General features: G+C 39.3%; 2 protein-coding genes across 5 annotated transcripts in view; one reads left to right on the forward strand and one right to left on the reverse strand.

Annotated features, from left to right (window-relative positions):
- The window catches only part of CGA (glycoprotein hormones, alpha polypeptide), a 53,068-nt gene extending 42,600 nt beyond the window's left edge, over positions 1-10,468 (reverse strand). Inside the window, exon 1 of the mRNA XM_074333273.1 lies at positions 10,349-10,468. The gene's annotated coding sequence lies outside the window, so the exon portion shown is untranslated. The remainder of the gene's footprint in view (positions 1-10,348) is intronic.
- Positions 10,463-24,729, forward strand: part of ZNF292 (zinc finger protein 292) — a 76,494-nt gene continuing 62,227 nt past the window's right edge. The window contains exons 1-4 of one of the 4 annotated variants that reach the window (XM_074333268.1): positions 10,463-11,484; positions 13,499-13,594; positions 13,692-13,946; positions 14,149-14,345. In XM_074333268.1, the coding sequence (XP_074189369.1) occupies positions 14,178-14,345 (168 nt within the window). In that variant the 5' untranslated portion in view covers positions 10,463-11,484; positions 13,499-13,594; positions 13,692-13,946; positions 14,149-14,177. Of the gene's footprint in view, positions 13,947-14,148; positions 14,346-24,729 lie in introns of those variants that run through there. The other 3 variants (XM_019743277.2, XM_074333269.1, XM_074333270.1) reach the window with 3 other exon arrangements.

Genomic DNA, 24,729 nt, shown 5'->3' on the forward strand with positions numbered 1-24,729 from the left:
CTAGAAGCTCTCTCCCTAGACTTAAAGAAACTAGCAGCCATTGTTTTCACATTACCCTCACTAAATTGAACTCAGTATTATTTAAAATGGCAATGTTGCATGTATATACATGGATATGGTTATAAAGGAAACTCCTCAGGGAATGTTTTGATAATAAAGGAAAAGAAAGGAAAGGATTTTGTACAGGATACTTTGTACAGGACAAAATTTAACAATTAGAAATAAATCTCTGCAAGAAATTGGGAATTTTATAAAACTGAGCATAAAATCTCTGGGTTTATAAACTCTTCTGTAGTCATTCTGACCTCTCCATAAAAGCTCTCAGAGGGCTACCCTTACTCCTTTTGCCTTTTTGTTTATAAATTAGAGTCAGAGGTATTTTGTTGAAAAGAACCAACAGACCAAAAGGGGACAAGGCCCCTTAAAATTTGCCGTTTATAAAAATTCAAGGCCTCTAGTACAGGCCAGACACTTCATGACTTCTCAATGGCTAATATTATTTTTCAGAATATGATACAACTTGAATATACAGTAATCTGTGAAACATTAGAAGCAAAAGGAGGATAACAAGCATCACACCAAGCTTTAGTTAGTATTCCTTTAGAATAAGATGATTTTTCAGGACCTTAAATGCTTGCAACTGAAAATAGCTTTTATGAATAAGAATAAGGTAGATTCTTACCAGATCAATATTGTTTTCAAGGAGCCAGGTTCTCATTCTATGTAACTATGGAAATCAGATTACACAGGAAGGCAATCTTCCCCAGAGGGAGCTGCTTACAGGTGAACCTTCTGATGCTGCTAATGAAATTGAAATTCTAAATCCAGCGATGTTGATTGAATTCAACATACTCTAATGGACACACACATCATTTTTGTAAGTTTTATTTTAGTAAAGGGAGACAAAACACAAATAATATGATTGAAAGACTTACTTGGCTTCTAAGTATATGCTACTGAAAAAATGTGGAAACATTCTCTGCATCAAGAATCTTTTATCTATTTAATGTAGCATCCTTTAACTACCTCCAGCAGTAACACGTTAGCAACTGATTTTGATTAATTATCACCTGAGCCAAATTACTGGGTTTTTGTCTAGTAACATCCAGAAAAATCATCTAACCTAAATATGTCTATTTTAAAGTTTCAAGTTGTTGTTCATAATTATGCTAAAATTAACCAGTTTATAGCCAAACTTCCTTTTTTTATATAACATTAGCACTTCTATTGGGTTCTTATGATTGCTGTGATAAATTATCACAAACTCAGTGGCTTAATACAATACAAAATTTTTTTTTAATTTATTGGGGCGACAATTGTTAGTAAAATTACATAGATTTCATGTGTACAATTCTGTATTACATCATCTATAAATCCCATTGTGTGTTCACCACTGTGGGGACAGAGCTCCAGAGTGCAGTTTCCAGGCTCTTGGCCTCACGTGGAACGGTGCTGGCTCAGGTAGTAAATGGCCATCAACTGTGATTGGATGGCAATCAGCTGTGGCTAGTTGGCCATCAGCTGTAACAAGTGAGCCATTGGCCACTAATATAACTGCTATGGCTACGCTAGCAGAAAAGTGGGGGCTAGCAAGAAGATGGTGGCTGCCAAACGCGGATTGCAGTTAGGACGGCGGACAGTGTGGCTCCTGCTTCCTGTGTCTCCAATCCAGCCACCAGTGAGAATATAGTGGTGTGACTCCCCTATTTGTGGCTCCATGAGTGTTCCTTTTTGGCCTCACCATATCCTGCGTTCTTATGTGGGGAGCGGGACTAGAGACCCTGCATGACAACCACCCAGAGTCAGTTCTCTTTCCATCACCATATATTTGATCCCCAATACAATACAAATTTTTTATCCTACAGTTCTGAAGGTCAGAAGTTCTAAGTCGGTCTTGCTGTGCTAAAATCAAGGTTTTGGGCAGGGCTGCATTCCTTCTGGATGCTCTGGGAGAGAATCTGTTTTCTTGCCTTTTCCAGTTTCTAGAGTCTGTTGCCTTCCTTGGCTGATACCTCCCTTCAAACTTCAAAGGCAGCAATGGTTGATCAAGCCTTTCTCACAACAAATCATTCTGACCTCTTCTGCCTCAATCTTCCACATTGAGACTTGTGCTTACATTGAGCCCACTCTGAGAATAATCACCTTATATTAAAGTCAGATTAGCAACTGTAATTCTATCTGCAACTCTAATTCTCCCTTGCCAAGTAACCTAACATATTCATAGGTTCTGGGGATTAGGACACAGGTATCTATTGGGGAACCGAGGGTATTATTCTGACTACCACAGCACTCCAGTATTTATTGTATTAAAATATGTTTGAACTTTAAAAGATCTTTGTAGGCCATACTCTGTCATGGGTTGTCCCCCAAAAAGATATGTCCAAGTCCTAAGCCCTGGTACCTGTGAATGTGACCTTATTTGGAAATAGGGTCTTTGCGTATATAATTGAGTTAAGATGAAGTCATTAGGGCCCTAATGCAGTATGACTGGTGTCCTTAAAAGAAGAGGAAAGTGCCATGTGACACATAGATACATAGACAAAACACCACATAGACACATAGAGAGAATGTCACGTGATGACAGAGGTAGCTATGGGAGCGATGCATCTGCAAACCAACGAATGTCAAGGACTGACAGCTCCCACCACCAGAAGCTGCAAAGAGGCAAGGAAGGATTCTCCTCTATAGGTTTTAGAGTGAGCATGGCCCTGCCACCACAGTTCTGGTTTTGGACCTCTAGCCTCCAGAACTGTAAGAGGATGCGTTTCTGTTGTTTTAAGTCATACAGTTTGTGCTACTTTGTTATAGCAGCCCTAAGAAACTAATAGGTACTCTCTATTCCTCTTATCACCTTCATTGATCTGTGTCGTGCGGGGCGGCCTGCGGGGTCTCTGCTCCCGCTCCCCATACAAGAACGCAGGATATGGTGAGGCCAAAAAGGAACACCCACGGAGCCATAGGTAGGGGAGGCATACCACTATATTCTCTCTGGCGGCACTATACTCTCACTGGAGGCTGGATTCACACTGTCCGCAAACCGCCATCCACACTTGCCAGCCCAGCCACCATCTTCTTGCTAGCCCCCATTCTTTCTCTCTCCTTCTCTTGCGTAGCCACAGCAGTTATATTAGTGGCCAATGGCTCACTGGTTACAGCTGACGGCCAACTAGCCACAGCTATGGCCATGCAATCACAGTTGGCCATTTACTACCTGAGCCAGCACCTGTCTATGTGAGGCCGAGCGCCTGGAAACTGCTTTCTGGGGCTCTGCCCCCACACTCTGTATGGATAGTTTCTAGTCTATCAGTGTCTTTCCCCTAATGGGCTCCTGTCATGCAGGGACTCTAGTCCTGCTCCCCACACAAGAACGTAGGACATGGTGAGGCCAAAAAGGAACACCAACAGAGCCATAGACAGGGGAGTCATACCACTACCGTCTCGCTGGTGGCTGGGTTGGAGACACAGGAAGCAGGAGTTGCATGATCCACAATCTGCTGTCCGCTTCTCTGCCAACCAACCAACCAACCCCCAGCATAGCCATGGCAGTTAAATCAGTGGCTAATGGCTAACTGGTTACAACTGATGGCCATCTACTACCCTAGCTAGCACCTTTCCACATGAAGCTGAGAGCCTGGAAACTGCTCTCTGGAACTCTGTCCCCACAGCTCCAAAGTACATAAAATGGAGTTCTACCAAAGATGAGCTGAGAAGACATCCTGCATTTCTTCAAAGTTCCCTTGTTTAGACATGTTCAAATATTTCATTCACTTTTTGGCAAAAATTTCCATCGCATTGTGAGGTCTTGTAGCTTCTAATCAAGCCTATTTCATTCTCTGCAAAGTAAATTATAAATGTAACTGCACTTTTGATATCCGTATTGTTTTTAGCAACCTCACAATAGAAAATTTCAGATCTTTCTATAAATATTTACTGAAGGGCACAGATGCAAGATTGATGAGAAAATATAAAGACAATAAAACACTACTCATACTCTAATGATCTTATTTTCTGATACATTAGGTATCTTTGGAGCATCTTCCCCCAAATGGACTTTCTCTGAGAACTTCCCAACACACATAGGGTGGGCCTTGGCAGCTAGGTTTGTCTGAGATGACCTGCCCTTCTCAGAAATTTGAAATTGGGATGCAGGGTCATTTGATCTGTGTGTGAAACTGAGTGGATGGACATACAGTGTAAATCTGAGAGGTATGTTGCTACTGGGAAGAAGGAGAAACAGAGAAAGCCAACGTGCAGGGGCACAAAATGAAACTGATTTACAGAAAGAAGTGGAGTTCATGTGGCCCCCAAATGAGAGTGACTGGGGGAGCGCCTTCCACAGTTCCTGACAGCTTTCTAGTCCTTGGCTAGCCCTCCTTTTTACTTAACTTACTGTGAAAAGAATATAGGTCAGTTATGACTAACAAATTGTTGACTAAAACAGGAAATTAAATAAGTCAAACTTGAAAGTAAGTAGCATCTTAGAAAAGCAAAATGTGTATAGAGAACAGTTCAATATGCATGACTGAAAAAAGAGTTCATGAAAGTCAGTAAGTGGAACTCAGTGCTAGAAAGGTAGGTTAGAGCTGCACCATTCGGTGGGTATTGTGGCACCACTGACAGTTCTGAGCAACAAAGCGACACAACAGTAACATGTATTGAGTGCTAATTAAGTGCCAGGGATAAGCATTTTATGTGCATATTTTCATTCAATTGCAATAATTATGGTGTAAGAAATTATTATTATCCACAATACAGATAAGCAAATACAGAATGAAAGATAAAGTGGTGTAACCAATCCCCCACATTTAGCTCACTCCAGATTTGGGGGTTCAACTCTTCTAGACTGAGTGGCGTTAAAGTCAGAATTGTCCTTTAGAATGACCACTTTAGCTGGAAATCCTTAGTACAAAATAGAAGAAGAGGCAGAAGGTAAAGAGACAATTTAAGAAAACTTTCCCTAGGAGAGATTTAGAGAGCCATTGGGGGATGTCACTGGGAATGGAGAAGAGAAGTGACACAAAGGCTTCTTTGGCAAGTCTGAAAAGCTGTTGGTACATAAAGGAAAGGGAAAGCAGAGTCAAAGCTGAACTCAAAGTTTGGAACCTAAAACTTAGAAGGACAGTAAGGCCCTGAACAGAAACAGGAAAGCAAAAGAAAGCCTAGGTGAGAGGAAGGGTAAGGGGAGACCTTGATTAATTTATCCAGGATGGAGATGCCAGCAAAACATCTAGATGGAGTTGTCCGGCAGGCAGGCGGCTGTGGGAAGCTGAAGCTCAGGGGAACATTCACTTTGGAGATATTGACTGGGGAGTCACGTTCATAAAAATAAAAATCAAAGCCACAAAAATGGATGAGATTGCCAAAGTGGAGGATATAATGAGAAGGTTGATGGTAGAAACTTAGAAAAACATTTAGCAGCCTACTGGAGTTTCTAGTGAGATCTAAGATCCAATATAATAGAACCACATTATACACTGGATGCAAAAAGAAAACAAAAAAAATGATTAATCACTCAATATCTTGAGCAACTAAGATACAAGTTCAGGTCTTAAGGATTTTAGAAGCTATGCCCCCCAAAACAGAAACTTAACCATAGTACAGGTATCACAAAGAAGTTCTTTTCCAAAACACAGAACAGCTTTATGAAATCAGAGGTGAAAGTGAGGATCTTGGGCTTCAATTCATAAAGTCTCCATTGCAGATTTTCTGGGCATCCTGCACTGCACACGGCAAGGCACAGGTATTCACCTGAACTCATCTTTATCAGAATGAGGTGCTTTACTTTTACTATGCTTTGAGCGGAGAGTATCTGGAGTAACTGAAAATTCTCAGTACAAAAAACCTTTACATGTCTTTTTAAAGAAAGTGTATCAAAGCAGATAAATATAAGGAAAGTTTTGACGTCTCTTTCTCTAATCCCTGCCTGCACACCCCTTCTGACAGGGCTATTAAGAAATAATCAGGCTTTTCTCAACAAGTAGCCTTGCTAGAGAAGGCATGAATAAGGGGTTGAAAAGTGCACATTTATTGAGAACACACCTACTATGTGCCAAGCATTGTACTAGGGGCTTAGGATCCAAATGATTCACAAAACAAAGGCTTTGGATAATTACGGTGATTAGAACAAATTATGAAGAGGTGGCTATCATGGTGATCAGTTACCCTTTTAAAAAGCAGTCTTTTTGCTTCCCATACAAATAACACAAGTATATATAAGATGCAAAATACTACCAAAGATTGAGTTTGTCATAAAACTAGTGTTCATTGTTATAGCCTTATAACCTCAAATAAATAAATGCATACAGAGCAGTTTCTAATAATTTTTTGAGGAGCAACACATACTGATCATTTGGAAGTTAAAAAATAATGTTTTGACTTTCATCTCGAAAGTTTATTTGAAGTATATTTGGTTCATTTTTAAATCTTGGTCTTATGCACTTGACAGGAAACCCAAGCAGAAAGAGAACATAAATTTCTCATGGTTTCTTCTTTCAGCTTTACTTCCCTGCTGAGTTGTGCCAGTCAGTGCTTGGTGAGAAATGAGTATTGCTTTCTAAATGATACACCAAACCTGCAGACAGTTGAGTGCTTGTAAGTGTTCTGTTACTTTCTACACTTGAAATAGAGCACAGCACCAAAGAAGGAAATCCTACAGTGGAATGGTAATGACAGCAAGACTCGAGCATCCTGAAGCAAAGGTAAAGGAAGTGCCTCCTTGTTTCACTATTTGATGCCTAAGAACGTAACTCTTTTAGGAATCAAGCCATTTACCTTTTGTCACTAATTCAAAAGGGGAATACTATACCAGAAAGCTATTCTATTGGCAGAAATATGAAATAAGAAATAAACATTAGTTCCGTCTTTATATTCTTCTATTGACTTAAGAGAATAAGTTATCCTCTTAAGTGTATATTTTAACATCTAAGTTAATAAATGATTTCAAGCACAGTATATTCATGAAATTTCATATTAATGTTAGAGTTAACAATTGCTTAAAATTGTGTCTGATTTTAATTGATTATGTCCTTCAGAAATTAACAGCAATCAATCAGTCAAAAGATGCTCAATTTGACCACAAATTTAAAAAATGCTTATCAAAATGAAATATTATTTTTAAACTATAAGATTGCTCTAAAAGTTTGACACAGTTCTACTAAGAATTTCTGGAAAACAGGCTCCTTTCCACACTGTTGATTGGATTATAAATTGGTCCACAATTTTGGAAGGGCAATTTGGCTATACCTAACTGAATTTAAATCACACATTGCTTTGATCCAACAATTCCTCATTGGGGAATTTATCCCTTGGATACTCACTTACTTACTCAGACAACCCTAAATATGCACTAAGAATGTCATTGCAACGTTTTTAGAGTTAAAAAAAAAAAGGACCTAACTGCTTGTCAATGAAATAATTAAATTACCTGGATTTATACTGTGAAATACCATATGACTATTAAAAATAATGCTGATATACTAAATTTCTAAATGAATTATTAAGGGGGAAAAAACAAAGTGGAAAACTGCCGCCCAAATGAACGGAATGAGTCAATTTGTTTAAGAAAGTGGAGTGGTGATATACACACAAGTGCTTATATATACAAAAAAAATTGTTTTAAGGAATAAATAAACTGTTACTGAGTCTAGTGACAGAGCGGGTCTAGAGGTTAGGAATGGAAGAGGATTTTTATTTTCTTTCTTTCTTTACTGCTTGAGTATCTCCTCTAAACATGAATTATGTTTATAATTTTAAAATTAATGGTGCCCAATTAGCAATTATAGGAATGGTTGGAACCATGCATATTTGGAATTCACAAATCAAATTTTAAATTAAGTCTTTCTTTTCTCTCCACTTACCCTTACATGTATTTTTTTTAAAAATGTATCAAAGCAGGTAAATACAGGGAAAGTTTTGACATCTCTTTCTCTAATCCCTGTCTGCACACCCCTTCTGACAGGGCTGTTAAGAAGTAATCAGGCTTTTCTCAACAAGTAGCCTTGCTAGAGAAGGCATGAGTAAGGGGTTGAAAAGTGCACATTTATTAAGAACACACCTACTATGTGCAAAGCATTGAACTAGGGGCTTAGGATCCAAATGATTCACAAAACAAAGACTTTGGGTAATTAGGGTGATCAGGATAAATTATGAAGAGGTGGCTATAATTTTTTTTAAGTGGTTTGTGCTCACTGGTGGGTGGAGCAAAAAAGAGGGTGGTCAGGTATTTTTTTTTACAAAATTGGTGCAAAGGCTGAGAGTTGTAAGGAAGGAAGTGAAAGCAGAATTAGACAACTGCAGGTCTAGAACAGTATGATCCAAAGGACCTTGAAGTGATGGCTAGAAATGTAAGTTTCCAGGGCCCAACCCCAGTCTGCTGAGTCAGACTTTCTAGAGATACAGCCTGAGCATCTGCATTTAAGTCAAATTGTTTAAGTGTCCTTCACACACACTAAAGTCTGAGAGGTTCTGCTCTAAAATAATTCAGATCCTGAAGAATGAGTCACCTGGAGTCAGAGATAATCTTCTTACATTTATTTTGTCCTTAGATTTCTAGGAAGGTAGTAGGGACGGTCCGTTAAGCAGTGCACTAGATGTTAGTGGGTAAACTCATGGTGAAGAAATTGAGAAAAGATTCAGTCATGTTAAGAAAACAATTGGTTTGGAGATTATTCAGAATCTCTTGAGAAAATGATTTTAAAAAATCAATATTGTGACGAAATGTAAGAGCAAAGACAAAATTAATTTAGACCTAAAGCACAGATTAAGTTTGTGAAAGAGACAGCTAGAGCCCACATTTTTGCAGCTCATCTGTTACAGGGCGACAACTGAGCATGTCTTTTGTCTCCTTTTGATTGTACTTATTATAACTTTTGATTATAGACAGTTTTATTGATAAAACATTTTTTATTCCACAAAATCTTTGAAAGACAGTTTTAAATAAGCTCCTAAAGTTTGGAAAGCATCTGCTCTCCTCGTGTAGTCTAGGCTACTTAGATAATAATGAGGATAGGTATAAATGCATTATTTATGACTGCCAAACATAAACTGAATTAAATTTAGCAGCCATTTACTGACTGCTTTATTACCTTGCAATGTGCCACAGGGTATTAGAGAAGGGAGGCTGGATATAAGACACAGTTTCTACTCTCAAAGGTCTAACAGGCTCTGAGCAAGGCTCATCTATAGACTAGCTATAATAAAAGGCAGAATGACAAATTCCAAATCAAAATACAGCAAGTAGTAAATCAAAGCTACTGGAGTTTTAAAGAGTGGTTATTTCTGTATGGGAAGGGGAGCTAAGGGAAAGCAGAACAAATCAATCAGTTCTACTCTGGTGACAGATGTCCACCCAAGCAAAGGAAGGCTTCACAGAGGAGCTCTGGTTAGACAGGAACTCAAGAGGATGAAGATGTGGGAAGAGGAAGAGTGAGTAAGAACATTTTTGTAAAGGTTTGATAGAGGGTAAGTGCTTGGTGGACTTATCCTGGTCCAGTATATTAATATAATGCTAAATACTCGAGTAGATATTAATTAGTATCATTATGATGTTGTAATGAAGAATATGCCTATAAGAATCAAGGAAATCAGTAATATTCCTAAGTTGATGTCCTAAAATGGGAAGAGAGACCTGAGCATTTTCAAGTTCATCACACTTTGGAGTCCTTTTTTGAAAAATCCAGATGCCACAAAAGTGATATTCTCTGATGGGTTTCCAATGAGGTAGATGAGATACAGTGATTAAAACTTAGAAATGTAAGTAAAGAAAGGCACTTTCTATATTTCTTTCTTTGCTTCTTTGGAAAGATACTGTGACCAACTCAAGGATTTTCTATAGAGACAGTATTATACCACAACTACACTTCCAAGATTTTATTTTGCTTTATTTATCGATTATTTTCCTCTTTTTTGTAAGTTTGAATAATCGAGGCTCTATTAAAAACATTTTCCTTGAAATGTTATTTCTCTTTCTTGTTTGCACTGGCTTTTCCTCATATGGAAAGAAAAAATATATCCAAATAGGCAATACAAATGTCCGTCCTCATTTAAATATATATGCTATCTTATTTCTGGGAAGAACCTTAGGACCAGAATCAATTCTTTTAAATGTTGGTCCTACGTTTCTAGTGCCTTTGGAATCATTTCAATATATGACACAGCACCTGCCTCATGTTTTCAACATTTTGACTCCCTTCACTGTTACTCTCAAGGAAAACGTATTCCTTGGGCAAGTGTGGTATTTTTAACTGACTCCAACAGAGCTTCAACCCTTGCTCCCTCTTTGTGTCTGTGAGCACAGCACTCTGGGGGGACTTTCTACTGGACCGAACCCCAGACAGACTCCAGCCCTCACCTCTGAGATCCAGTAGGCGGCCTATCTGGGGCCGGCAAACCGGCCCTTTAGAAGAGAGCAGATTGTCTGCAAGACCATGCAGCAGTGCCCGCGTCCCGGCCTCCGCAGGACAGAATCGAGCATCCCCGCCCGGTTGGTTTTCAGAGGCCCGGCGCCCTGCTGCGCCCTGGAGAGGCTCCAGCATCTCTCGCCCTGGAGGCCCCAGGCGGCCGCTGCTCCCGGGCCAGGAGCCACAACCGTTTTGAGGGTTTGATCGGCAGCTCTGGGTGGAAAAGCCGCGGCTGCAAATGCCGGGACTGCGGCTTCTGGGCGCCGGCGGCCGGGGACCAAGGACGCGAGCACCCACGCGGCTGCCCCGCGAGCCAGCACTGGGCCGCAGCTCGGGGAGCCCAATCTGGCCTCGGCCAAATGGGGATCCGCAGACAGGGTTAGCGGAGCAGAGCGGAACCAACCCGGCTCCAGCCCAGCGGAACTTCTCAGTCGCCAGGGCCCAGGGAGAGAGCCGGGGAAGGAGAATCAACAGCTCGAGAGCGGCGCGCACTCTCCGCCACCCCCTGGCTTCCCACTGTCTCTGGGCTTTGCAGGGGCCAGGGCCGGGGTGCGGGGTTTCTCTGGGCCAGGGTCGGAAGGACCCGCGGGGCCTTAGTCCTGAGCGACCCGTCATCTGCAAACGCCGCTCTCGCTGCATCCTTGACGCGGCGCCCTGGCTCTATTAGCAGGCACAAACCAGCTCCCTTCCTGCCCCTAGGCCCTGCTATTTCAAGAATTCTAGTGAAAAATGTGCACCGGCGTGGTACGGGTTGGAGCAGCCAGGGGTACTCGTAAAGCAAGAAGGCACGCGCGGCCCGCATGCAGACATACTTGTTCCCTCCCCTAGGGTTTCCCCAGCTTTATTTATGGCAGGGGTGGGGTAGAGGTTTGTTTGTGTCTCCCAGGTTTACTCTGAAATCAAGTCTCATGAGAGTGAAGGTCCATGTGGTTATATCACTTCCGTAAGAGTCGTACTGTGTCCAGAATGGGCACCCGCACTGGCCAAGCGGACACTGAGTTCCCCAAGACACGGAGTCTCTTAGCCCTGGGGTTTATTCTTACTTTCTGGATGGAACAGGTCTCCGAATTCCCCCAAGAACATCTCAGTAAGTACATGTGTGTTGATTCCCATTAATTGGCAGCTTGTTATTTAAAGAACAAGTGGACTTAGGTACAATAGATCATGTGTACTTGTTGAGACACCTTTTCTACGGATAAGAATGATTATTTTTGAGATCTCCCAGACAAGGTGGACCAGTAAAGGGGTAGTATTTACAATTCTACTCATTTAATTAAAAACTTGCACTTCTGTAGAGATTCAGTGGACAGATTGTAGTTAGCACTTTAGACTACTTTGATGTTCTGCGTTGAATCTACATGCATTTTCATAATAAAACACTTAGCATATTGTATGTATTGCCATGGCAGGTCACTCTTCCACAAAATTGTAAGCTTCCTTAGGCAGGGACAGTTTTTATTCACCTTTGATTTTCTCACCAAGTAACACCTGCACATAAGTACTCAATAAGTGATTATTAAATAATTACACCACTCACTAAGTCTTTATATTTGTAGATTCTAAAACAAAGGAATGGAGGAATGAGGAGTCAGGGCTTAAAGATACCAAATAAAAGTGGAGGACTTAGTCATCCACACTGAGGGACATTTATTTGCAAGACAGTAAGAGTGCTTAGAATCAATTTGCCAATCCAATCCACTAGGTTTTAGGACTATCATGGGCAAGAAGTGGGAATGACCTACATTCCAAGGCTATTTTTAAAAAATCAATATTTGGATATATTTCCCTTTGGATATATTTTCCTTTCTTTTCTCCTTTTTTTCTTTCTATAGAGTACGTATGGTATAAGCCATTATACTTGAAGTGAAAATGTGCTTTGCCAACCTTTGATACCTTATCTGTCCTTGGATTTACGGTACATTTGGCTAATCTCATGTTTCTCACTTTTTATATTTTCACTGGCATCTGAAGATAACATAAATTGGAGAAACCTGGTTTCTATATCTAAATACTTCACTTTGGAAAGTGAGCTGCAAATATTAAAGTCCATTAGCTCCCTTAATTGTTGCTTTTTCAGCTCTCAGTGATACTTTTATATCCTCACACCTTACTTAGCCTTTGAAAGTACTCCCCAGCCTCTTCTATGAGTAAATATTTGAAGAACCTGTCTTGTTAATATGTAATGTCAGCACTCATATGTTGTACTAATATTGTAGCTGATACGGTTCTTCATAAAGGGTTTAGTTGTGCCTACTCACCTTATATAATAGCACTTAAAAAACATCACCGGCACTGATGCATTATAAAACATTCATTTTGGACAACATACTATCTAGGACACTTTCTGTTAATACTAGAAATCTCTTAAAACAGGATTCTGCACATAGGAATTCTTTTTATTTTAAATGCTTGTACTAGAAAAATATACTTCACTTGGAATATGATAGTAAAAAAACTAGGTGTCTCATCAATATCATTGTTTCTGAATTTTTGTAGACCATTCGGTTCTAAGAAAGATAAGCTTCGAGTCTTATTTTCTACTACTAACAAACTGTTTTTTTTCCTGAACTTTAGGGTTAACCACTTGAATTTCTGTAGTACCTCTTCTACTGTTTGTTCAAGTGCCAAGTATTCTTTCATTCTTTCCAGGTTGTAAATAAAATACGGTTCAGAATGCCATCACTATTTGCAGGACCAGGAAAAAATGCTGTTGAATTTATAATTCTCGATAACCTTATACTTTTATTTTAGCATCAATTTCTTCTCCTCCGTTGTGATTTTTAATGGAGTCCTTATTGCTTTTTTTCCTTGACCTACTTTCTTATCAAGTACTTTCATATATAGCGTGTTTTAAGTGATGGTGATTTCTGTAGTGTGTAGGGGAAAGAATCTTAAATCACGGTGAAACAGATTAGTCGGCTATCACTTATTCTAGAAATACTGCAGAGGTTTAAAACTCATCTGGTTACAACGTCCACAAATTCCGTCTGAAATCTTTTAAGCTATGCTTTTCACGAGTTTGCTCCGTTCTCCCGATGAGATTTGAACTTCATTCTGTTCTGATCCAATTGTTACTTTTCTTTGCTGCCTCCACCTCCTAGAGATTGTGTTTTCAGGGAAGAGGCGTTCTTGGGGCTGAAGAGGAGAGTGGAGCGAGATCTGGTACCTCAGGCAGCAGATCCCTCCTCCCCCGTTCGGTGAGAAGTCAATTTTGACAGCTCATAGTCCCGCTTTGGCTCTCACGCTTGAGGTCCATGGGTGGGTTTTACCTTCTTCCTCTTCCCCTGCCTCTAGCCTGCCTCCAGGCCAACCGTAAATGCAGCCATTGCCCCTGCCCACCCAGAGCTCTTCCACACACGTCTTCTTGGGGAACTGCGGCATTTGTCCGTAGAAGACTCCGGGGACTGGGAAAAGCCACGCCGGGATCCGGACGCCGTAGAGGACAGCCCCTCCCCAGGCTTTTAACCCCTGTCGCGACGCCCACGTGACCGAGAACAGGCCTCCATCGGCCCGCCCCTTTCGGCCGCGGCTGCCCACTTCCCGCTCAGGGTAAGTAAACCGCGGTTTTCCGCACCGCCCCAACCCCGCCCTCCTCCTTTCCCCTTCCCTTCACCTCCCCACGGCTCCCTCGCGCCGTTCTCCCCGCCTCCCCCATCCTCCCCACCGGGCCCTTTGTACGTGCTCGGTGGCGTGCGAACGCGCCCGGCACGTGACTCCTCCGAACGTGGCATTGTGTTATCACGTGACCCAGGTGCGTACGCGACGGAGCGGGGTGTGAAGATGGCGGACGAAGAGGCCGAGCAGGAGAGGTTGAGTCGCGGCGGAGGCGGCTGCATAGCGGAGCTGCAGCGCCTGGGCGAGCGGCTCCAGGAGCTGGAGCGACAGCTGCGGGAGAGCCGGCTGCCGGCCGTGGAAGCGGCCACGGACTACTGTCAGCAGCTGTGCCAGGTGAGGGCGCCTGGGGGTCCCCTCCCCCTTTCCCCCATCTAGAAGGGGGAAGAGAGCGAGAGAGCGCCTGGTGGCGGAGCGGTGGTCGTCGCTGCCTCGGCGCTGTCGGAGCTGCCGCCCGGGCGGGAGCGGGGAGTCCGAGGAAGGCGCCTTTGTGTGGCTGCCGTTGTCGCAGCTCCCGCCTGGGGGAAGGGAGTTGTGGTCGGGGCGGAAAATCCCCCTCCCCTTTCCTTTCCCGAACTCGGACTGCGCGGTCCCGGCGGCGGAGATGCGGACGGCGAGCACTGGAGCCCGCTCCGCCGCAGGGAGAGGGTGAGGGGGGAATGAAAGCCAGGTCCCCGTCCTCGTCCGCCTGTTATTGTGCGCTGGGGATTACCGCGCCCCCCGCCCCTGCGCTGGTTTCCCACTCGGACGGGCCTCCGCCCCCTCTGGTTTGATTCCTTTGCCTCCCCCCGCTTTCATCCGTCCCGCCCCCGGCCCCGTCCTCGCTGTCTGCCGGCCTTTGTTGTTCGAGTTTCGCCGTAGGACTGAAGGGGCCTTTGTTGATGTTTCGAGGAGCAGTCCCCGCCGACCCCTTCTCGCTGGGCGTCTGAGACGTTCGGGTGGGGGGCCCGGAGGGTGTCCCTTTCTGCCTTTGCTCGCCTGATACACCACTTCACTGCTAGACGTTGCTGTCTTCGGTATAGAGGAGCTGTCTCTGTACGTGTATCCTAGGCTCGAATGTCCCTGTGGGCGGCTTTTCCAGAGTCCGCGCGCGTCTCTTTTGCTTTCACCTTTCAAGGAGTACGGTTTCCTCTGTCCTTCCTCCCCCACCTCCCCACGCCCCTGTTCCTTGGAACCGAGAGGACTGAGGTTCCTGTGGACCTGTGCTCAGGTCAGTTTCAGATCTTTCCTTCCTTTTCTTGCACAAGGACACTGCTTTCCAGTAATTGGGTTCTAACCAGGATTTAGAATGATGATAACACTGTTTGATAGAAATCTGGTATGTTGGGTCTACATTTGGACTTGATTACAAACCCTCCAGTTATATCTGAAATTTCAAGGTGCTGATGCTGGCTGTGGTGAAGATGTTGGTTAGACTGTCGTCTTGAGGAGGCAAAAGACACGATTTATATAGGTCACCTTTAGAGTTAGCTTGTGAATGTATCATTATAGAGAAGTTGTTTTGAGAAGATATTGAACGTAGAATGGAACAACAGTGGATGGAACATTTTTGCATTTCAGAGTAGATTACTTAATTGTTAGCCTCCAACTTCTGAAGTCTTTCCTTTATAAGATCAGGCATACTTAATACCATACAAAAAATTCTCCATTGCTGTATGCATATTATTGTCACTAATTATTTGGTGGTGGTTCATTGTCTTAAAAAAATAAAACTATGTGAGATGGAGTGGTAACTTGTCTAGGAGGACATATATGCAATGTGAAAGTTCCCCTAAGGTAATAGAGGTCTGGTGAATGAATACCTGTCGCAAAGTTAGAGATTCTGCCATTGCTTTTCATCCTAATTTTAAAGAATTGTTGGAATTTGCCAATTTCACGACCCTGGGAGTACCCACTCATTCTTAATTGGTCCTGTAGTTATGAACACTTATTTTAGATATAAAAACAAACTTCAGTAAGATACCCATAAAAGGAAGTCTTTCATTTATGTGGGAACTCAGATTTTTAATCACCGAAAAGTACTAAAGCCTAGCTTTTTGGAATGACATTTTTTTCAGATAACAGTGTCCACCTATGGGTTTAAGGCTAATTACTGTAAATACTCTTTGCCAGCAATATTTATAAGCAGGATTAATAATTCTGGGGAAATGGAATCTCATGCAAGTTGGACTTTTTTGAGGATATGCAACATCATAAAGTTATCATTAAAAATATTTTAAGTGAATGAAACAGCATTCTTTTTTTATCAGCATGAAAGTAATTTCCTGTATTAGTTTTAGTTTTGTGATTATTAGTCTTACAACACATATTGTTTTTATTGCTATGTGAAACAGTAATAATACAAATGCTGGGATTGTGGATTTCAAAAAAGATGAAATATTTCATGCACTAAAATCCCGCAATAACTTTAATGCATATGAAAGTGATCTTCATTAGTGGAATAAGTGCAGAGTGATCTGATGTTTCATCCCCTCTAGAACATTTTCTGTACATTTTTTTTAAGTAACCTATTTGTGTTAGGGATCTTGTCAAGTGGGAAGTAACTTGAAACAATTGTTTCTTTAAAATTGTATCCTAGTCAGTTGAGCAAAGCAGTGGTTAACAGTGCCAGAATTTATTGGGGCAAACTGAAAGCAGTGCTAGAAATACTAGGAACTATAATTTGTCTTGGTTTCTAACCTTAAGATTATCATTTAACATTTTCTATCTAAGCTTTTCCTGTAAAACTGGGATATTCACATGCTTCACGAAGGCAAAGGTGAATGAACATTTGTCAGAGTTAGTGGGCTTCAGAGTTCATATTCTGTGTTAATGCTTAGTGTTTGTGTAATCCTCATTGTTGCATTTATTTTAAAAAATGAATTAGTATATATTCTGAATTTTTACCTCAGCAGAAAGTGAATTTCTGGAGAATATAGTGAAACCTACAAAAGTAGACTTGCTTATACTTTCTAGTTTATTGATTTTCTATTTTTGAATGAGGTAGGATAGTAACACATTTCTTGAATTTTCAAAATAAAATGGAAATGAAAGACATTATGTTTTTCTTACTGTTAACAGTATTAGTTTGCTCTTTATATTGGGTTGCTTCCTGGAAGCCTGTCCCACTTATTTACATAAACATTTGCTTAAAGCTTAGTTGGGAGGAGGAAAAGGTGGTAGAGGATGGGCATACTGGAAATGACTGTCAAAAACCTTAAATTTCATTATATTTTTACAAATTAGCTTTAATCTGAGTAATGTAATCAATTTACTAATTTTCTGAAACTCTACTTAGAATAAATACAGGATAACCAGAAATAAATTTTTGCATTTATTTCGGGATCATTAGTACATATAAAAATGATTATAGTTGGAACTTTTGGACTATTAATTGTATTATACTGGGCTAGGATTCACTCATTCATTCAACATTGTTATTGAGTACTTCCACTGTGGGCCAGGCAGCCTTGGTCCTGGCTTCAGGAAGCCTGCAATCTCTGGAGAAAGGTAGACAAATAATGCTAGTGCACTGTGGCTTATAGCTTTTATTTCGTAGTGCAGTACAATGGAAGGTTATTTATTTGGGAGTTTAAGCAGAAGCATTCCAACAGAAGGGTTGTTCTAGAAGGATTTTAAAGTAATTTTTTATTTAAAAAGTTCAGTCACTGTAATAGTTGAAGAAGGATTTGGGCGGGGGGTCATGATGTTTGTTGGCAGTATTACACACTGGGCTGGATTACTGGTTGATTAATACATGAGTTATGACTTTAGTGGTCATTTATCTTCTGGTGGCTGATAATTGCTTTAAAAGGTTGAATTGCAGTTGTGCAAATATGTGCATGTAACACACACACACACATGCACTTACTTCATACCTTAGTTCATTCATATAAGCATCGTTTCTCAACTGGACATAGTCCTTTCTGCCCCCCTGCAGTTCTCTTCTCAGGCGCATTTAGAAATATGTGGGGTTAGTTGTTTTATCATTGCATTGACTGGGGATGTGATACTGGTGTGTGGTGCCCAAGGCTTTGGATGCTGTATTTTCTGAAATGAACAGGACAGTCCCACCTCATTGAAATGTATCCCTCGCCCTAAATACCCATAGTGCCCTTGTGAGAAACACTGAACAGAATGAAAAAGAATATATTAAGATTTTTTTTTTTAGTGATTATGCTCTTTTCATGTTAAGATAATATAGTTGTATTAAGAAATGTAGTTAATCTGGAACAGGCCCAGGTAAGTGCTCTTCAACCATATTTAAATTTACACTGAGCTTGAGAGGTCAAGAAAATTTTTCTTCCTTCGCAGAAATTACAAGCAATTACTTAAACAATTACTAAAAGAATTCACTTTTACTAGGTTAAAGAGGATAGCAAATTCAGCGTACTTAATTGTTCTGATTGAAGCACAGATTTGACCTTTTGATATAATTGAATTCTGTACTTTTAAGAAAACATTTAATGCAAGGACTAGGTTTAGATGTCAGCAGGGGATATACGATACAGGAGAATCTAGTGGGCTAAACTAATAAGATAAGATTTAAATATCCCTTCAAGATGTCAGTTGGAGAGATGTCAGAAGGTAGTGTATCATTAACACTACCAAATTTGCTTTATTTTTATTCTTTTTGAAATTGAAACTGTAATACACTGAAATGGTTTTTAAAAATTCAAACAATGAGAAAGGGGGTATAACAAAAACTACATCTCCTTCCTATCCTAGATCTCCAGGTACCTCCCACAATAACAGCCCCCTCCCTAATAGTTTTCATGCATATTTCCAGAAATACCTTTTGCTCTTTTTTAAAAAAATTAAAGATAAGGATATCCTATATACTGCAACATGGTTTTTTTCCCAGAGAGAGAAAGACAGACAGACAGATTGACTCTGAGATCATCCCATAGTTGCCTATGTAAATCTGTGGCTTTCTGTTTTAAATTGTATGATAATTCCAGTCTGTCCTGTGTCTAATTAGTTAATTATTGGTGACTATTTAGAGGAATAAGTTAATTTTATGTAGAGTAATAGAGTAATTTCAATAAAGGGTTCAAGGTAAGCACTTCAGGCTGGGGTATCAGAGAAGGCTTTACTGAAGAAGTAAGATTTGAGCTAGACCTTAGTACCTTTATTAACTTAACTATTATTAGTGCCTTTTTGGTATAAGAAACAAAAAAACAAATTAAAACTGTTAGGAGAGCTACAGAGTGTTTACATTATGTAGTTAAAATGTTTCTTTGTATATTTTTGTTTCATCTGCTTGATACATGTTGAGTCCTTTGTTTATCTAGCTGCATGTTTTCCTTCGCTTTAAATATAGTGGCCAAAATTTTGAAAATATGTATTTTTCTTAAAAAACTAGACATTTTTCTTTTGATTATTTGAGGATATCTTAAGTTAATTTGTAGGGCAGTTCGAATCAGAAGAAAAGATGGCTTGCTTGTTAATTAGTGATAATTACTTTAGGTATTGAGGGAGTAATAAGTCATTTAAACTTTAAAAGTTTAGGTAATGCTCAGGGGAAATAATTTTTAAAGTGTTCATAATTAGTATGACTGCATGCTGGAGGTAGTAAGTTTCACTTTTTCAGAATATGCTTATACCAGTTTTAGCAAAGGATAATTTACCAAATTTTGCTTGTTTCCTTCTTGACATTTGTTGGTCCTAAATTAAAATGGGGGAAGAGAAGATACATTCTTCAATTGCCCTTCATAATAGTTTATATGACTAACCTTTAAAGCCAAGCATTTTTGAAAATATATGTTCTTAACTACTGTATGAAACTGCTGCTGTACTTATTTTCCTTGAGATTCTGTCAAGGTTAAGCTTACTTTTCCCAAGTCCCACATATAAATCTAGTTCTTAAAATTAACAGATCAATATGTGAGTGGCCTCACTTATAAAATGGAAAGTTTGCTTTTCATTAATGTGTTTGTCACATACCCCATGTAAGTTTTAATTATGTATTGTTATCTAGGAGAGTCTCTTGATTCATTGTTTCACTTTTGGCATTGAGGGTTGCAAAGTGCATCTCAGGAAAAAAGTTAGCTTTTTTCTCCTTAACTTTACATTACAAAATGTTAATGGTCTTTAAATACATATATTTAGCCAAGAAGATTTGTTAAAATTCCATTACATATCTATATTTTAATCAGATATTTAATTCCTTTTATGTGGGAGCACTAAGGGAGCTATGGAGAATTATGGAGTGTATCTCTGCCTTCAAAGAGTTTACAAAATCTGGTGCACATATTAATAGTTAAGCAACAGTATTCATAAAGCATCTAGTGATAAGTATAAGTGGAGTGTGAATTAAGAGAATTAGAGCATTTTGAAATTGCTCAATTTAGCTAAAAATTGACCAGGAAAGGAAAACACTGTTTACGTTGGGTTTTGAATGAATTTGGATAACTAAGGAGAAGGGGGGAAGGATGGGAATAAACACTCAGAAAAATGGAACTGTTCATGCTGGCATGGTGGAGAAAAATATCAGGGGTCAGGATGAAAAATTGTATAGCAAAACCAGAGAAAGGGTTCAGGACCCAAACCCAGGAATTTAAATTAATCTTGTAACTGTAGATAATATATGGTTACATTGCCTAAAGACTCAGCCTTACAAGTTTGGGGCATTGAAATAAAATTAAGTTCAGAATGTTACAAGCTTTGTTTTTTTCTTGAACTATTTTGTATCGGTTATTGCCATGTAACAAACTACCCCAAAACATAATGGCTTTAGCATTTTTATTACTGTTCTGAATCAAGTCTGGGGGTCTCTTGGGTGGCTCTACAGTCAGCTGGTAGGTTGTCTGGGGCTGAATGGTCCCAGATGGTGTCACTCATATGTCTTGTGCTTTTCAAGTGGGTTGATCCAGGGGCCTCAGTTAGGTTGGCTCATCTTTGCTCCACTCTTATCCTCCAGTAAGGTAGCCTGATTTCTTTACCTGCCAGCAAGAGAGCAAGTTACAGGGCACAACAGCTTTTCAGGGCTCTGCTTGTCATTTGCCAGTGTCCCAGTCACTGGCTACAGCAAATGGGCAAGCCCAGCTTCTTTGTGAGGACAGAGAGATGTGATTCTTTAGGGACCATCGCTAGTGTAGCCTACCACATATCCATACTTTCCCCCCGCCCCCCAATTCTAGGCACTTACACAGGCCAAATTAAAATTTTTCCTCTCTATAGACTCTGCTTTCTTTCTTGTCCCCCATATTCTGTTAAAGCACATCTAACTTTCCCTTTTTTCTTAGGTTGACAAAGGCATTTCCATTCCTGTTTTCTAATCTCAATCTCTAGGAGAAAGGCATCCCACTCTGTAGTGTAACTTTGGAAATTTTGTGGAATGACATCTTTGTTTACTTGGTTCTTTACCTTAATATTAAATCTGCTCTGAATTTGGTGTTTTGTATTGTCTCTACCTCGTGTAGTCTAATAATAGCATCCTAGTTCTTGTTCTGGTCTTTGGCTTTTTTCCTTAACTGATGAACTTGCTTTTAACCTTCGTTTCCATTTGTGAAACTCCCCAGCATCCTGCTTTTATCCTCTGCCTCAGTGGGGTCCAATAGTTGTAACAGTGTTGTTCAAATTTGGGTTTGCTGAAACCCAACAGAGTGAGTCTGTAGATCTTAGAGATACAAGTTTTTGATCTCAGCATATAAGATGTAACTTTTTTAACTTCACTACTTAGTTGTCACACTAAACCAAAATTATTACCAAACGTTATTTCTCTTTACTATGTGTGATACATTATTATTATTTTTTTTTATGCTGCTTTTTTTGGTCCATTAATAGGTCATTACCAACAGTCTGAAAAACACTGCTTTTAGGGCATTACTGGGCTCAGTTTAGTAGTCAGCACAGAAGCAGGCAGTCCTAAGTTACAAGGTGGCCTTCTAGACTAGTTGGTTCAGAACATTCTTACGTTTTCTTTAAGAGCATCAAAATTAAAATACAGTTTTAAATTCTTACAGTGAATGCTAGAAAACCCAGCTTTAAATTCCTTACAGTGAATGCTAGAAAACCCAGCATATGTCTGTGGAACCCAGTTTAGAAATACTGGTACACAGGATAAAACACAAAGGTAAGCTTGAGCCCAGTGCACTCCCTACTCTATTGTTTCACTTTTTTTCATCTCTTCACTGTTCAGCAGGAACTTTCCCTTGTATCTAAATTGGTCTGTTTATTCCTCATGAGTATACATGTTCATTTTGCTGCCATTATGACTTTGCTTAGAGGAGCAGTGTTATGTAGTGGAAAGCCAAATGACTTTGAGTTCAAATATGAGTTCCCCTATCATCCGGACGAGATATTTAGCTCATGCTTTCTTGGTCTGAAAAAAATAAGGGTGGGTGAGGGTGAAGCTTGCAGTTAGAGGTTAGACCAGCAGATTGAAGGGGAAGAGAATTAATGTTGGAAACAGGCACTGTTAGATGCTTTGCTAACAATGAATTGTTTAATCTGAAGACCTATGAGATCATAGGATTAAAAACTGTTTAGTCTGTTTAAATGTCTCAATTTATCCAAATTGCCTCCTAGGATCTCATCATTGCTATATAATACTTATTCAGTATGACACTGAATCATCAGAAAACAAATTTTATTAGGTATTTGTTTAGGAAGACTGAAATATATGGTTAACTGTCTAAAATGAAGCAGTTCTTTAAAAAAATGAATTTCAGGTACTATCTGGATAATGTATCCATGTGGAACATTTGACGTCCTTATTGATGTCTGATATAGCGGATGTTATGAATTAACTTCCTAACTCATGGATACAGGTTTTATATTTAGAAAGGTAATTAAATTTAAAAGTAGTAATTAATAATTGACTTGCTCCCCATCCCAATCAGTTTTATAAGGATATTAGAAAGCTATCATATCAAATATTTAAATTAAGTCCTGTAGTAACTTTGACTTACCAGAGTTAATTGAAGCAGGTATTTGTGATTTGGAGAGAAAATTATTTCCAATAAATAGGAATGATTTTGCTAGTTTTTAAAAATGAGCCATTATCAAAATCAGGACTTAGAATTTTTACTCAAAATAAATAGCTTACATTTTGTATTTTCTATGTAAACATGTGTATCTATTCTTGAGCTTTCCCTAATTTTTGCAAATATAAATCTTAGCATAAATAATTTGAAACATTATTGTACATTTAACTCAAAAGCATTAACATTTTTTGTCATCTTTCTGAACAAAATTTTCATGAGATTATATTATTTCAAAAGAATAAAATAAAGCTTAAAAAATATCAATTAAAAATTGATACTAAAGTAGTTTGAGTCTGGTGGCTTACCATGACTTACCCAGTCCATATTTGTATAACTTTATTTAAAACCTGTCTTAGGGAAAATTAAAAAAAAAAAAATCACCTGTCTAAAATGGGATATTACCCCTAATACACATTGTGAATAAAATTTATATCCTCAAATGAATTGGTCAAGATGTTTATCATCAGCATGAAGACATTTTATAGAACACGTTTCTGAATGCTTATGTCATAACTACTGTTTCTTTAGTAATGAAGCATTAACTCTAGTATATAAAACTGAGTAAAGGAATGAGTCAGACTTAGTCTATTCAATATTGTGACCTATTTATAAAGTATTCCTGAAAAGATCACCTGATATTGCAAATTCTGCCTAAATAATTTTTTTTTTTTTTAAACACCAAAAAAGATCTTCCAGGATGTACCTATTTTGAATGAAAACATTTGCGGTGTTTGATACCCGCCTCCCCCACCCAAGAATCTCTTGTATAGATCTTATTTACTTGATGAAAAAACCTACACTCTAGATTCTTTCATATGTACTTTACTTGACAGCCTATCAGATACTGTGAATTAAAGGCTTGGGATTCTAAGGACACTGGTTTTAATTTTCACCAAATTGTTTATTGTGACCCATGTCATGTTACTTATAACTTTTCTTTGTTTCTTTATCCTTGAAAAGATTATACAGACCTTTGTTGTTATAAGAATTGATCAAAGGCATAGTTATTTTAAATGATTGTTGTAATACAAAGCAACGTTTTCATTTACACTTAGTGACTACTTTGGAAACATGTTTGATGTTTTATGTGATAATGACCTAACATAATTTTAAAGCATTAATCATTCTATAATATTCAAGTTATCTATTGTTAACCACTTTAAAAAATAACATTAAATTACTGATTTGCCAACTTGTTTGACGCCTACATTTTAGAGAAGGCATGATTAGATTGTACAATAATTTATAAAAGATTTTTGTTTGGGGAGTAGGGGGCAGATTACTTGGTGTGTGTGAATGTACTAGAAGATTATTGGCTTTACAATTGAAATTGAAACCTTTCCTTTTTCCAAAGTTTTAAACCTGGGATTTGAGAGGCTGGTGATGGGAGAAGCTAGTATTACATAGTAACTAAAGGTATAGGTTTTGAACTATGATTTTAATTCCAACTCATGTGTTACTTCCTGTGGGACTTCAGGCTTGGTTTTGTGTCTGTGTCCTCATCTGTGGACTGAGGTATTAATATTATCTGCCTTAAAGGTGTGATTAAGGCAGAATGTTTGCATTTTGCATATTATGATACTGGAGATATTTAAAAGCACTAGATCTGAATTTTTCCCTTATAAAAGAATATCAATTTTAGTGTTAGTAAAATACTCTTTAATTTCTTGTCATCTAGGTAGTAGTCTTCAAACTTAAAAATATTAGGGGAACTCCCCCCCAATCTTACTTGATATCTTGGTGTATATAAC

This window comes from Rhinolophus sinicus, linkage group LG05, assembly GCF_036562045.2.
Source record: "Rhinolophus sinicus isolate RSC01 linkage group LG05, ASM3656204v1, whole genome shotgun sequence".
Classification (NCBI taxonomy): Eukaryota; Metazoa; Chordata; class Mammalia; order Chiroptera; family Rhinolophidae; genus Rhinolophus; species Rhinolophus sinicus.